This window comes from Mytilus californianus, unplaced genomic scaffold (genome assembly GCF_021869535.1).
Source record: "Mytilus californianus isolate M0D057914Y unplaced genomic scaffold, xbMytCali1.0.p SCAF_3, whole genome shotgun sequence".
NCBI lineage: Eukaryota > Metazoa > Mollusca > Bivalvia > Mytilida > Mytilidae > Mytilus > Mytilus californianus.
This window is the reverse complement of record NW_026262679.1, coordinates 95,117,997-95,134,196: the sequence shown is the minus strand read 5'-3', so window position 1 is coordinate 95,134,196 and position 16,200 is coordinate 95,117,997. Positions and strand designations below refer to the sequence as shown.

Here is a 16,200-nt window from a genome sequence, read left to right as displayed (position 1 = left end):
GGGTTGCCTAATCATCCACATCATTTGGTCTATGGTGGATAGTTGTCACATTGGCAATCATACCATTGAAATGTCCTTTTTTAAAAGAAGATGTGAGAGGATAGGAATGGGTACCCCACATGATGAATGACGGTAAAATTTTTGTTAAAATAATGTTAATGTTAAACATTTTACTCTATCTGACACTAACGGTAGCTAAAAATTATATTTAAAGAATGATGACAAAAAATTAAAGCTCATGTGATGCTAACGGTAGCGAAAAATGGACGTTTGACGATAAAGGGCATTCCTACCCTCATGTTAGGTATATAGGTACACCATTAAGACAGCAACTGAACAACACAATTACATAAGGAAATACATCTAGTTCATTAAGATGTCTTTTATAATACAAAAAGATCTACATCATACATCAAGCTTTAACACATTCAGAGTGAAGATAACAAAAGACAAATAAAATGCTTCGCTGAGCGCAGCCTGATACGACCGCAGAGGTCGCACCCTGAACAGTTAGGATAACTTTGGACACAATATTCAAGCTTGATACTGTATGAATTTGGATGTGATCAAATTTTTTACATAATATAGGTTTCTGACACAAAAAAAATGTGGTCAAAGATCTTACAAATCTATTGTGAAATACTGTGCAATTGCAGAGTTCTTCTTGAAAATTTTCAAAAATTTGAAATTTGAAAAATTTTGAAAAAAAAATATGAACCCCTTAAAAAAGTTGGAAAAAAATCCTCTCCCCAAACTTTTTGAATTCCCCCTTGGAGCAATTACCCCCAAACTCAATCCCAGCCTTTCCTTTGTAGTATGGAACCTTGTAGTAAAATTTCAGAGAGATCCATACACTTAAACAAAAGTTAGTGTCTGGAATCTAGAAAAATGCTTGTTTTTGGCCCTTTTATGGCCCCTTATTCCTGCATGTTTGGGGCAATTACCCCCAAACTCAGTCCCAGCCTTCCCTTTGTAATATGAAACCTTGTGGTACAATGTCAGAGAGATCCATACACTTAAACACAAGTTTTTGTCCAGAAACTATAAAAGTGCTTGATTTTGGACCCTTTTTGGCCCTAAATTCCTAAACTGTTAGCACCATAACCCCCAAAATGAATCCCAACCTTCTACTTGTGATATTAAACATTGTGGTAAAATTTCAGAGCAACCAAGATACTTATACACAAGTTATTATCCTGAAACTAGGAAAATGCTTGTTTTGGGCCCCTTTTGAGCCCCTAATTCCTATACGGTTGGGACCATCATCCCCAAAATTAATCCCAACCTTCCTTTTGTGGTATTGAACCTTCTTGAAAAGTTTCATAGAGATCCATTCACTTAAACTAAAGTAATTGTTCGGAAACCAAATGTGTCTTCGGACAACGACGACGACATCATACCATTATACGATCCCAAAAAATTTTTTGCGGTCGTATAAAAAGTAAACGTGTTTATTCCTTATGGTGCGAAATGGTAAACATGCAGTTGGCCCAGTACGAAATGACTATGAATGGTACAAAATGGCAATGTACCAAATGGTTATGGTACAATATGACTAGTAACCCAAAAGACTACATGTATCAACACCATATAGAAATTAAGCAAGCAATAATCAAACGATCAATCAATTCTTAGATCTTTGGTTGATAGGTGTCTCATTAACAATTAAACAACAACAGACACAAGATATAACAACTTATCCACCTACCTAGCCATAAATAACACTTTTTACAAAGCTATTTTGTATGTGTAGTCAGACTTGGGTAGAAATTAAATACCTCCAACTCATATCAGTATTTATTTACTATTATATATCATAATATATATAACAAACAAAAGTAATAAATAAAAAATAGATAACAACAGAAAAATTGAAGTACTGTAAATTCAGAAAATAATATAACATATTTACTCTGACATGTAATAAAATGTCATATAGGATGAATATCCCAATTATTGAGCCTAGCATTCTACTTCTTTAGTGTTATTCTTAAATAAGTAACTAAAATGACCATTTTTATGGGGAAAATTTGCCATATTTTTCAATATGACAATCAAACAATTTTCAAAACTATTAAAGAGAATGTTTGATAGTGTTCTGTAAATTTTAAAGATTAAGACAAGGATAAATCCTGGTACAATGAATTAAATATTCTTGAGAATAATTGATTTAGATTTTAGTTTATAAAGACTAGCTTACATCATCCTGTTATCGACCAATGAATATTTATAGAAGGTAGGGCACCTACCACAGAACTTATTTCTCCCTGTAGCCTGTACGAAAGTGAATATGATTGCTATTTTATCTTAGTTGCTAAATTTGAGAAAAGATACCACAAACTCCCCCCCCCCTACCCCAGCAAAAATATTCCTCTCTATGGTAGATTAACTTATTAGCAAATCTATAAGTAATATATCATTCAAATTTAAAATTAAAGTACAAACGGCTTCACCAACTTTCTAATCTGACCATATGAGTGAAAGAATGACAGGTCAACTGACCACACCTCTTTCATCAAATAACTAGACATAAGTCATAAATTGTTATCTATTCTGAAGTTTAAAATTGATCTACAACTATAATAAGTTTAACATTGATATATGGTTCAACTTTTGCGACGGTCTTATTTTTTTTTACCTTACATGCTGTAAACAAACTAATTTTGGTAAGTGACTTATTAACATGACCTTTATAAGTAAAAAAATAACAGGAATATAAATCTCTGATAATATATCAAACTTTGACCTTCAATTATATGAATGCATCAACAAGGTTAAAAAATCATAAATATAGATTGCAATGACGTCACCTAGCAATGACAAATAAAGTTACATGGAAAATAAATAGTATTACAGTATATATATATGTATAATATATCATTTTGTTTCACTACCCTGTAACAGTTTGACTAAGATCTGTACTTCAGAAACTAGTTTGGCACACATTGGCTTCTCAATGTCTATTTCTTGATTCAGTTTTCTCATTTCTTCCTCAATCTGGAAGGAACAAAACATTTGCAATGCATTAAAGTTATAGTAAGTAAACAGAGTGCAAGGTTAACCATACTTGGCTCGCAGTATTATATATCCATTTTATAAATTAGAGTAATAAATTCTACCAACTTATCTCATCCAATATGATATTTTTCCACTCTTGAAAGTTAAAATGTAAATATTTAAAACATGTGGCAAGACATAAGTTTAGATTTGAAAATTTATCTGTCTTGAGCAGAGAAATATCATATTACACTCTATGCAGTGTTAGATTCTACATGTATCCATGTAAAAATTGTCCCATCAACAGAGAATATAATATGGCTTTTTCGATATCACACCTGTATCAACCCAAAACACTAATATAATCCCAAGAGCTCTGCACGAGGGATTATATTGGTAGAGGGTTGATATGGTGTGTGATATTGGAAAATATCATATACCAGGGGCGGATCCAGCCCTTTTTAAAAGGGGGGGTTCCCAACCCAGGATAAAGGGGGGTTCCAACTATATGTCCCCATTCAAAAGCATTGATAGTCCAAAAAAAAAGGAGGGGGGGGGTTCCAACCCCCGAACCTCCCCCCCCCCCCCCCCTGGATCCGCCACTGTATACACTTTATTATATAAGTACCTCAAGTACAACTAATTAAGATGTTTTTTCATGTGAAAAAATTAGGGGTTTGATAAAGCCTTTACACTGTGACTGATATTCAATATCATCACGGATGGCTGATACAGCATGATTACCATTGATTGTATTACACCTAGTTTACTTGCATTTACTACTAAGTATATAATAAAACATCATAATACATGGTTCATTTTATTTTTTTCTATTTCTGTGTCAGTCAAAAAATTATCTTTGTTTATATAATAAATACTACATCTTTTTTCCTCCTACACCCTGCACTCCACTTTAGGAAAAGTACTTGGCACTATTAAGCCAGTCTTGCCAAATATCTTCAATCTAGGACATGTAAGCATTTTAAAAACAGATCACTTCCTCATTGAAAAGATGTTGGCTATATAGGATAAAATTATACCTCAATAATTTCCTTCCTAATATCATCTGTTTCTATTTCTTCATCTTTCTTAACCTCTTGTTCTAGCCAATCAGAAAGATGTACATGCTGTTTCTGTAATTTTCTGAAAAATTATGAACATAAATATTAATATTTATCAATTATGTAACCTAACTGTCTGTGAGCTCGAGGAGTGTATACATGCATGTACATGCAATTCTGGACAGATCAGAATAGGCAAATTTCTGAACCTACTTCATATACCCTCATTGCCCAGTATGTTAATAAAATTACTTGCCTATCCTCTCTATGCACCTACATTTCACAATCTACCTTAACCTAATTTATTTTACTGTTTGATTTGTTCTAAACTTGAGTTTACATGTAATATTTACCACTTGACATTAAGCAAACAAAATAAATTTTAATGAAATTTTCTTCAGGTATTATGTGAATATTAGAATTGTTGAGAATTTACTAAAAAAACAATTAAACAACTGTTAAATATTTTAAGAGGATGGTCTAAAAATATTACCATCTCACCTGGTTACCGCTATTGTCTATTTATAATAAAAGAAGCCATATTGGTTAGTTGAAGGGATTATACAATATTAAATCTTTTGAAAGCATACAGCTATACAGATAATTCATCGCTAAATTTAGTCCATTTAAAATTTGGTTCAGGGAATTTAAAGATTCAAAGAATCAAAGAAAGCAGATGTGTGATGACTAGAGTATTGATAACAAACACAAACTAATAGCATTAGCCAATGAATAGCCAGTTGGTTCAGGTGAGCTAAAAGACTAATAATAAAAGGTTTTTGTCATATGGTAAAAAAAACTCTGTATACCTCAATCTTCTCTTCTTTTCATTAAATCCTTTTAGCCTATTTCTTATATCAGTAATTTGATTGGCTAGTAAAGTTCCTTTTTTCTCTGCCCTAGGAGAATCTATATTAATTGGAAGTAAAGAATCAGCACTTTTTGTAGCTGTATCATCAGTTGATTTAACAAATCCCATGCTTTCTTTCAATTTCCCTGAGTTATCTGCAGATGATAACAGATCAACTGATTCTTTTGTTTTTAAAGTACTATTTATAGATGAGATTCCATCAATTCTGTCACGTGGAGATAAACCCACATGTGGTAAATTCCCTGCAATGTCTCTCGTCAAGGTACTTGTCATTTTTGTGGCTAAGAAATCGGCAGGTGTCAGTAACTTTGTCTCAAACCTTCTGTAACCTTGTTTTGGAGCTGTGAAATTCTTTTCCATAACATTTACATCTGAGGTTATAGAAGACAAAGTTTTTTCACTCCGTTGTGTTATGTTTTCAATATCTGACTGATTTTTTTCTGCAGTTGAAAGTTTTTCACTAAATCCTCTGACTTGAAGTGTAGGGGCTGATCCTATTAGCCCTGAAGTCTGTCCAGTACTACTGGACCCTATCATTGTAGAAGAACGTTCAGTTTTGATCATGCTCAATGTTGCATTGTCTTTGTTTTTGTCATTCAATTGTAACATTTGACCTGATGATTTTTCATGTATGTCATAAATGTTAAAAACAGTTTCTGTAGGTATACTTGTACTATCAACTTTCTTTTGTTCCACTATTTTGTTCTCTGCTATTGTTTCACACCTATAAATATAATTATTGTCAATAAATATCAAAATTCTGTTTCTGAATCCTTTTTATTTAAACATTTTGTCTGTTTTCAGTATCTTTTTTATATTTTTGCACAAATTTTAAATTGCAGTTGTAGACCAATAGACAACAAGAGGCTGTCAGATTGACAGCAAACCGGATTTTCCTCCATGAAAATGATATTTGCAAATCTGGACCCCAAAACAGGATCGTGTAAAAAAAAATAAATGAATTTTTGTAGGGTTCAGAAACAGAAAGGCCAAAATCCATCTAAATATCACTTTTCGCTACTTAAAGGTCTACAACTCAACAATGATAAAAGCTAAAATCCTGAAAATCAAACTTGACCTTCATTTAGTCACTGCTGGAAACAACATATCTAAATTTGAACAGATTTTGTTAAAGCTTTTTCAAGTTATTGCACAGACAACACTCTAAGTACCACTTTTCGCTACTTAAAGGTCTACAACTCAACAACAATAAAAGCTAAAATCATGAAAATTGACCTTGACCTTCATTTAGTCATAGGAACAATATATCTAAATTTGAAAATATTTCGTCAAAACATTTTCAAGTTATTGCACAGACACTGTTTGGCAGCCGACCACTCGCCAGCCGTACATCACCAAATTAATAACCGATATTTTTCTTTGAAAATCCAGTTCAAAATATTTGATTAATTATCCTGATTTCAGGAAAGGCTGCAAGTTTCTATTCTAGCAAAACCTATCCCATCACAATTTTCACAATTGTTAAAACATTTAAAAAATTTCTGAACTGATAGTAATTTATTTTACAATAATACACAAATTCCTATCATTATTAACTAACATTTTGTTTCATGAATAAATAAAATTTCAGTTGCTATTGTGAATATAAAATAATTCCAATTCCCCACCGCCAACTTTTATCATTTTTGAATTGATGCCAAAAAGGACTTAGATCCATTATTAATTATCCAGATATTTCTATATACTGTATTTTCTGCCATTGATGTGTATATTCAATGTTTATATTTGTCCATGCGAGTTGAAGGTTTTGTAGCATTTATGGATTTCCATGATTTAAAACTAAAAGTTTGTTGGATCATTTGAAGAAAAAAAAAATTAAATTAATTTATTTGACAAGGATTTTTCTCTATCTTTCAAAATAATTTTTAAGTTTCCATAATACATACTCTGAGTTTTGTTGGTCAACAGAAAATAGTCCAGCTCGCTTTAATGACTCTGCTAAAAAGGATGGATGTCTTGGTTTTCTTCTGGATGGGAGATTTCTATAATAATGTATTAAATATAAAAATTAATAATCACATTAAACAGTTGGTACATGTACTATTTTATAAATGCTTTAGCAATTTAATAATGCTGATTGTAATAAATTTAGCTTCATTTCTTTTTTTCAAATAGTTTCAGACTTTCTCTAAAGTCCCAATTTATGGAAAAACATTTTTTCTTGGGGCACAAATTTGTCATTGTAGTTCCTCTGTAAATCTGGAATCAAAAGACTAAGAGACCAGAAGCTAAGATATTTGTTATGGTAATCTGCATGGTCTGAAGAGCATAACTTTTATGCTTTATAATCACAACCTTTTTTTATTTTTTTTAAATGTTATATATAAAATAAATCGAGAATGTGTCCATGGGACAGATGATGCCCTGCTTGCATATAACTTTATAAAGGGACATAACTTAACAGTAAAAGTGACAAATTCACCCAAATTCGAACTTGATCTGAGTTTTGTGGTATTTGGTTGAGGCAAACTTATGAGAACAGAAACGAAAAATTCAGCAATTTTTCCATTTATAAAGGGGCATAACTCTAGAATGGGAGAAGTGACACCACCAAGTTCAAACTTGATCTGTGTTTTGTGGTAATAAGCAATGTGTATAAGTTTCATAACATTTGGTTGAAGCAAACTAAGTTATAGAACAGAAACTAATTTTGGGAGGTACCTAAGGACAGATGTACAGACAGACAAGGATAACACTTGTCTTTTTAACCAGGGGTTCCCATGGCTGAGCTAACTCACAGTGTCTTTATAGTCAGAAAAATGCAATGCTATATGTAAGAGATTTTCTACTGAATCCAAAATTTTGAAGAATTTAATACTATGTACAGCTATTCTTAGCACTTTTGACCAACTGATCTTTAAAACTGATATAATTCCTTCCTTTTCCACTTTATGACAACTTGTACAATATTAAAATCCAACAAGGAAACCTCAAGAAATCACATAGAAACAAAAAATTGCAACTGATATTTCTATATTCTGAAAATCCATAAGATTTTCCCCCGTCTCTAACTCTCTAACCCAAAAATAAAACATCAAAAGAATTGTTAAGTTACCTGTCTACTTTGAATTCCACATGTGTACCGTGTAATCCCTCAGGGACCAGTCCTCTAGATCTAACTGGTGATTCTGATACCATGGGAACAAGACCTTCTTGGACCACCCCTTTAGATACTGCAGGTGGAGCTGACGAAACTGGAGCAGGAACCATTAGCTTCACTGGCTGTTTCAGAATCTCAGGCACTGATGGTTCGGGCCTTAACATGAAATTAACTTTTGGTTTGACTTGATGAAAAGTAACAAAATGAGATGTTGGAACTCTTTGAGATTTACGACTTGCGGTCCAATGTCTCCAATGGAGGGCACACTTCTGTACCAACTGGTGCAAGCTAAAAGCTTTCTAAAATAAGAATGATTCAGTGTTGAGATTCAGTGTTGAAAATTAAGCGATGATTTTTTTACTTCACACAGAGAATGTGTTCGTAACCATTAGGAATAATAAATTACAGAAGTATAATTTACATTATTTTACATTTTTTTGTGCTGGGTAAATTGGATAGTTAACAAAAGTAATTAACAAGAATGTGTCCATAGTAAACAGATGCCCCACTCGCACTATCATTTTTTATGTTCAGTGGAGCGTGAAATTGGGGTAAAAACTCTAATTTGGCTTTAAAATTAGAAAGATCATATCATAGGGAACATGTGTATTAAGTTTCAAGTTGATTGGACTTCAACTTCATCAAAAACTACCTTGACCAAAAACTTTAACCATAAACTTTAACCTGAAGCGGGACGGACACACGGACGGACGGTAGGACGAACAGACGCACAGACTGAAAAACAAAATGCCCTGAAGTGGGGCATAAAAATAACAGTTGCACAGTAATGCTTATAAGCAAAAGTCCTTAATATTTATAATAATAAAGTTGTGGTCTTTGATCCAAGAGCAAAGCATCATCAAAGTACGTGTATATGAATGCTACTATTTTACATCTAGAACCATGTAAATAATAAAACTGGTTAAATTTTTTGCTGGTATATACACATTTGAAACGAGGAAAAAAGTTCACCTGTTTCTGCAGCTGATGTTTTGTTTTGTTTTTTATGTTTGGATTTTACTGATTGCTTTCTACTGAACAAGTTCCAGAAAAGACATTCATATTCATGTCTGGATTTACTTCCTCAAAATATTTTACCATAATCATTTCTTTTAATAAATAAATAATCTTACTGTGGCATGCTGTTGAGCAGCAAACTTTGCCCTAAGGCCAGACAAATCATTAGCCACACTAAGCCATTGTGTAATACCATTTCTCACTAGTCGGTTGCGTCTCCTCTCTAAAGCCTCGTTAATACGATTTTTCTTCCTTTTTCTTTCTTGTGCATACATATACCATGCAATAAGTGCCTATTATAAAAATATTTTATAAAATAGAGTTAAAAATATTATATTGAACAGACTAAATCAGAAACGTGTGTATACTGGATTTGCTAAAAGTAACTTTTAATAGCAACATTAATTTATCTTGATCCTGTATCAACTGAGAACTGTCAAAAGGAGTAATTCCACTTAAAATCAGTCTTTGATTATTTTTCTTATGAAAATGCTGTGAAAGGTCATAAGTACATTCACATACACTGTTATTTTTATCCATAGATACCAAATTTAATAGAATTGAAATTACATGGTAGAAAAAAAAACCTATGTTCAACAAATCTCTTCTTCATTTGTAGATATCACCTCAATTCTTAGTAAAAATTATGTTCCTGAAGTTAAGAATAGCAATATAATTACAATGTGAATCATGATCAATCATGTATGGAAGAAAGCACATAGTTTAATGCAAGTAAAAATATCAAACAGAATGTGACAATAAAATGTTTTTATACAAACATCAGAGCTGAAGAAATTCTCTTGACAAATGGAAGTTATCCCAAGTGAAAATTTAGGACAAATCTCAGTTATTATTCCTTTAGTATATAAGATACTGTGAATCATATCCTTATGCTTGCACAAAAAGAACGTATAATCAGTCATGCACTAAGATGCCTGATTGCACAATTTTTCTAGTCAAAAACATATTAGTGGTTTGCTATCTTGTTATCTCCTTTAATTCACAGAAAACTCCACATGAGTTATATATAATGATGCCTAATTAAAAAATTATTCTAGTCACTTGACTCAAAGTGGAAATTCAGACAAAGGTCCATAACTGTTAATTTTTTCCAATACCTGCTTCTGTAAAGTTAAACTCCAGTGCCACATAGCTAATGCAGATTTCTGAGCAGTTTCTTGGGTTTTGGCATGTTCTTGTTTCCATGTGGCTATGGACCAAGTTTTCAATCTAACTTCATTAAACCACACCGACTGTTTCATTAAAAGCTACAAATATAACAAAAATACATGCATTGTTGCACAATGCAAACCCTCACTTGTAATTCAAAGTATCAGAAAACAGACCCAAAAAGCAAACATGTTACAACTCAACGTTTTTCAGATGCTTTCCAAATATGATGTCATTCAGTAGTTTCTCAGAAAAGTGTGACAATATTTTTTTTTAATTCATTCAAAAAAATCAAAGTTAAGGCAAACAGGAGGTAGGTATCTGACAGATCAGAAAAAAAGCTCATACATAACAACTCATCCCTATCAAGCTGCTGACCAAATATCAGGTCAATCATTCTGTTTGAAAGTTTCAGAAAAAAGTCTGTTGAAAATATTTGTTGGACGAACGAACAGACTGACAAGGTAATTGCAATACAGCCTCCACTTCTAGAGTAATCATTCATGAATTTAAAATGCTAAAACTTTACTTTCTTAGTTTTATTTCCAACAACAAATTATCTAATGATGTATTAGTGGTGTTACAATGATGTAATTATGATAAAACAGACCCAAAATTTATACTTTCCAAGACCTCATGTTAAACAAGAAGAGGTCAGTATTTGTTAGTCAACTTGATAATTTTTCTTTAGCACCTTCTAACATGTCAAGGCCAACTTATGCAATTTACATTAAAATTGAGGCCTCATATGTTTTATTTTATTTCTAAAGATGTTTCTGTAAACTGTCAATGTCTAAATGAAACATAGCTCCCTTTTTTATAATGTGTTAAAAGTGATATTACACTATTCTAATTAATATGTGTGTTGCCTTTTTATCTAAAAAAAATAAAATAAAGTCAAAATTAGTTAGTGACAATCACCTTTTTCTTGATAGAATACTGAACAAATTCTTTCCATTGGAAAATCAAGTTTTGTAATAGCGACCTATTGTAATGTTGTGCTGCCTGTTCAGTCTTCAGTTTCTTCAGAATAGATTGGTCTCGTGTTGTCCTCCAAAAACTGAAATATCTCTGTAGCTTATCTAAAGTGCAATGAAAGACAAAAGTAATTAAGATATATTCAGGGCTATTCCATTTACATGGATGTAGGAGGTCAGGAATGGACTTCCAAAATCCCCCACAACCACACACTTTCTTTGTGTAATTTTGCATACATAAAATTGACCTATACAACCCTTAATGACCTACAACCAAGGTCTAAAAATAAAACTTCCCTTTCTACTACTCCCTCATCTATTTTAATGGAATAGTCATGATAAATTACAAAATATATGCTGCCATCAAATCACAGCTAAATTATTTTTCCAAAGGTCTTTTTTTTGTTGATCTAACAGTCCACAAAAGTATTTAAAAAAAAGTACAGAAACTTATTAAAGATTTCAACTTGAATAGATAAATCTAACAAAAAACCAAGAATGTGTCCATAGTACACGGATGCCCCACTCACACTTTTCTATGTTCAGTACTAGTGGACCATGAAATTGGGGTCAAAACTCTCAATTTGGCATTAAATTAGAAAGATCATATCATAGGGAACATGTGTACTTTGTTTCAAGTTGATTGGACTTCACCTTCATCAAAAACTACCTTGACCAAAAGCTTTAACATGAAGCGGGACAGAGGGATGGACGGACAGACGAACAAACGGACGCAAAGACCGATAATAATAATGCCCTTCTACTATCGTAGGTGGGGCATAAAATCAACATCTTTTTTAAATCCCCCTAGCTCAAAACTGAGATACTCTTTACCATGATTGGGAAGACCAAGATAAAAAGTCCAGATCACCATTGTATTTTATTTTAATACAAATATCTTAAGCTCATGCATGCATTTATTTGATTTCTTTTATGAACTTTGTTTTGTGTTTTATTTATTCACTACTTACTCTGATTGAGAACTTTCTGTGTATTTTCTACCCATTGCCTCATTTCAGATTTTTTATATGCATGTATCACTGCATATCTGTGCCAAGTTGTTGTAACCTGTAATTATCAAGTATCACATAAAGTTTATTTTACAGCTTTTTTTGGTCAATACACATTTTGGTAAGCCTGAGTATTACAGATATGTAATCTATGAAAAATTAAGGACATGTGATATGCTTTCCAATGAGAAAAACTAACCATCAAAGAACTGCAGTTCATCACACAGCCTTCAACAATGAACAAAACTTACACAAAATAATAGGTTATAAAAGGTCCCAGAATGAAAAAAATGTGATCATTTTTTTTAGAAGACTAGTTCTTAGTTGTGATAACTTTTGTCTGATCCTTTTTGCTATATGGAATAGCAAATAAAATATGTTTAAATGAAAAATATGATAAATTCAAAAGAGGAAACCAACAGCAGGGCTCACGCTAGCAGGCAACAACCAATCTCATATCTCATTTTACTATTTATTTTGTATCTACAATTTGAATGTTCCCATACCTTAGTCAGTAGACCTCTGTGATAATGACAAATAGCACTGTTTTCTGTCTGTCTATCTTCTTGTTGTTCTACACAATTATCTCTCCATCTATGTAATGTCCATCTGTATAATTTACAACAAGATTTTTAAATTTATCACTATGAAATCAATTATAATGAAGTAGTGTCAAATCAATTTTTGCTAATTGATTTAAACACATTATATTTGAAAACATGACATACAAAATATGATTGCAGTATACACTGAGGTTTTGAAACAAGATTTGCTTTTTTAAAAATAATTATTACTTGAAAATGTGTTTACACTACATGTACAACCAAGGCAAAAAGATTTATTGATTTTTGTTGAATTCTTTGATTTATAAATTTATTTAGGGAGTTATGTTCCAATTTACTTTAACTATATACTGCAATGTATTTAACTGGCAGATCTTTTTTTTAGGATCACATCATTACTTAAATATGATGTAAAATTGGTTATTTAGGAACTAGGAAATAAATCCTAAGGACTTCTATTCAAACAGAAAGGAGATGAGATGATAATTCCTGTATAAAATTCAATAGACCACTTTCGAGTTATGTCCTTCACCGGAAAAGTTTGTCAATTATGCGCACCTTTATGACTTCATTTATCAGATAGAGGGGATTGCCTGTATCCCTGCATTATTAAAGTTCATCAAGCGTCTTCGTGATCGTCATTATGTAGGTTAATCTAGAAATAATGTTTTTTCTGTAGGTACTTAATCACAATTCCCTAATGACAGCAGTGCTGATTATCAATTATAAGAATTTATTTTTCCGAATAATTCGTGCAATATAGCATCATATTTTTTCGACCGATTGCTCAACATTGTATAGGAAGTGACTATGCTCCGAAATGCCCAAATGATGTTCACTTAAACCAAATTTTTTGACGGAAATGAAACGAACTCGAAAGTGGCCTATTATTTTCATCAATACAAATTCTATAAAGTATGGGAAACCTCCAGATTGGTGGATACTGGATAATAAATTTGGAGTTTATCAATTTGCTTCCATCAAAGCACCAGTAAATGTATATTTCTATTAAAATTTTTCTCTACTTTACATATACTGTGGATTCATTATAATTTTTTGGATACTAATTTTTGTGGATTTTGTGGGTACAGAGGAAACACAAATTTAAACGTTCAACGAAATACAATTTTTATAGAAATGTATGCAGACTTTTGGAAAATCATGAAATCAAAGATCCAATAAAAGGCAAAGCTTCCTCAATCCACAAAAATTGTTACCCACAAGAATAAATGAATCCACGGTAAATGATAATGACAGGTGATTTGAGGAGATCCTTTGATCGTACATAAAGTTGCATGGGCACTCTCATATGTAAGATGAAAAACAAAATACTGACTGCCTACCTTAAAAGTTGTTGACATTTTTTGCTGGACTGTTCTTCAGCGATTTGTTTAAATTGTCTCCCCTGAATCAGGTTGTTTTTCAATCTCTTTATGACTTTTTGGAACACATGCCTTTTATAAAACATGTCTGCTTTATTCTTCTTTACTCTTTGTTGTCGTTTATACAAGACATACTGAAGTAAAAAGATCATAAATCATATTGGTTAATGCTTTTTTTTTTTAAATTCGACAAAAGATTTACCATATGTAAGAAGGTTCATAATATTTTAAGATGATATACTTGGAAAAAACTATATTTTGTATTAATTGTAATTTTTTCAATATTCAGAAACATCATTTATGGTCAAGTTTCAGAAAATTGGTCAAGTTACAGATTTCATAAGATTTTGCATACCACTGCAGTATGTTAAACTATAACTAAAAATTGAAAAAAATGATGTATTTACTGTGGCTTTACTATTATTTTAGGAGTACCAATTTTTTTTATATTTGGTAAGTATGGGTCAATCCAAAATTTAAATGTTCAGTAAAGTAAACATTTTCTACAGGCTGGTATGCAGACTTTTGCAAAACCATGATAACAAATATCCCGGAGTCAATTAAGATTGGAGTTGAACGCACCTGCCATGTGTGGGGTTCAAATTCCCAACCTCAGTATTGACAGGCTAGTGATACAGTACATGAAACAACTTAGACCACTCAGCCAGCAAGACCCCCACTAAATTATGATCCGTCAATATCTCTGTTCTAATTTTTCTTCTTAAACAGTATATTCCTAATTTCTTTTGATAGACATAACCAAAAGATCAGTTAACTCATATAATAAAATGTAAATTGTTAACAAGAAAAATTAAATCAAATCAAAATGATGAAAGTACAGATAATCTTTCTGGTCTTCATTTCATTCAGAATAGCTTAACTACTTAATATTATCTAAATTTAACTTTACCTGTTTCCAAGTCTTAAACACAACAGAAATGTGATGTAGATAGTTGTGCTTGGTAGCCTTAGCATCATTGATTTCACTGGAAAAAAGAAAGGAAAATTATAAAAGTTTGAAGAAATACTGTAAATTCAGAAAATTTTGTAATGTTTTATTAAATCGAAAAATTGTGACAGGATAGATTTTGCAAAAAGAAAAATTTGCATTTAGAATTTTAATAGCATCATTTGTAAGCAACTTTTTCTGAAATCTTATCTCTCATTTTTGTCAATGTTCAACAATCACAATAACATGTGCACACAAATATTTCTGAATTTAGTAGTATTTGACTTTGTGGTCAAAAGTCAAGGTCAAAGGTCAAGCCACAAATATAAACTACCATTAATATTAACAATAAGGAGATGTGGTATTGCTGTCAATAAAACAACTATCAATCAGAGACCAAAAACTGTGGATGTAAGCACCTGAAGTCTGTGTTAAACTGAACCCTGCTTTAACCTATGTAAATATTCATTCTACCACAATACCCTGTTGATTACAATATTGATCCACTTAAGATAGTTTTTAAGTCTCCTAGATGATGTCTTCTTACGTAAATGTTTGTCCTGAGTATGCATGTAATGTTTTCCAGTAGATGCTAAGCAAATAGCAATCAATCAATCCTGATAATGTTATTTTGTATTTCTATTGCATTGCTTAAGTTTATCTTTAGAAATGTTTCCATACAGTAACATTTTATTAGTTTTCAAGTGGAAATGTGGAGACCACAAAAATATTTTTATATTAACCATCTAGTCTCTTTATGTGGAACTCTATTATTAAAGCTAACAAATGTATAAGAGATTTTTTTTTTCACCTACCCAAGATTCAAGTCATCTATATACTGTTTCAGAGACTTTAGATGTTTCTTGCATAAAACTGTGTTGAAGTGTTTGATGGCTTGTTCCTGAAAAATTGTAAATCAAATACAAAACTAAATTCTCACAACCATAAGTATGATCTACCTGTGGCCAAATTATAGGTCTATAGATCTGCGTATTTCAAAATCAATCAAATTTTAGTAAATTGTAGATAATCAAATGGGTTGTCTCCCCTAATGTTGTAAGTTTACATTGCAATGTATTCAA

The 16,200-nt window shown here is 31.7% G+C and overlaps 1 protein-coding gene across 2 annotated transcripts in view; it reads right to left on the bottom strand.

The window, feature by feature from the left end:
* Positions 1-1,784: 1,784 nt before the first annotated feature.
* The window catches only part of LOC127735478 (protein SFI1 homolog), a 45,825-nt gene continuing 31,409 nt past the window's right edge, over positions 1,785-16,200 (bottom strand). For both annotated transcript variants that reach the window (XM_052245648.1, XM_052245649.1), the window contains exons 17-29: positions 15,934-16,019; positions 15,080-15,155; positions 14,131-14,303; positions 12,731-12,833; positions 12,186-12,282; positions 11,159-11,319; positions 10,186-10,335; positions 9,184-9,360; positions 8,006-8,349; positions 6,837-6,932; positions 4,868-5,653; positions 4,038-4,140; positions 1,785-2,997 (exon numbers count right to left, since the gene is read on the bottom strand). In XM_052245648.1, coding sequence (XP_052101608.1) covers positions 2,878-2,997; positions 4,038-4,140; positions 4,868-5,653; positions 6,837-6,932; positions 8,006-8,349; positions 9,184-9,360; positions 10,186-10,335; positions 11,159-11,319; positions 12,186-12,282; positions 12,731-12,833; positions 14,131-14,303; positions 15,080-15,155; positions 15,934-16,019 — 2,472 coding nt within the window. In that variant the 3' untranslated portion in view covers positions 1,785-2,877. The remainder of the gene's footprint in view (positions 2,998-4,037; positions 4,141-4,867; positions 5,654-6,836; positions 6,933-8,005; positions 8,350-9,183; positions 9,361-10,185; positions 10,336-11,158; positions 11,320-12,185; positions 12,283-12,730; positions 12,834-14,130; positions 14,304-15,079; positions 15,156-15,933; positions 16,020-16,200) is intronic.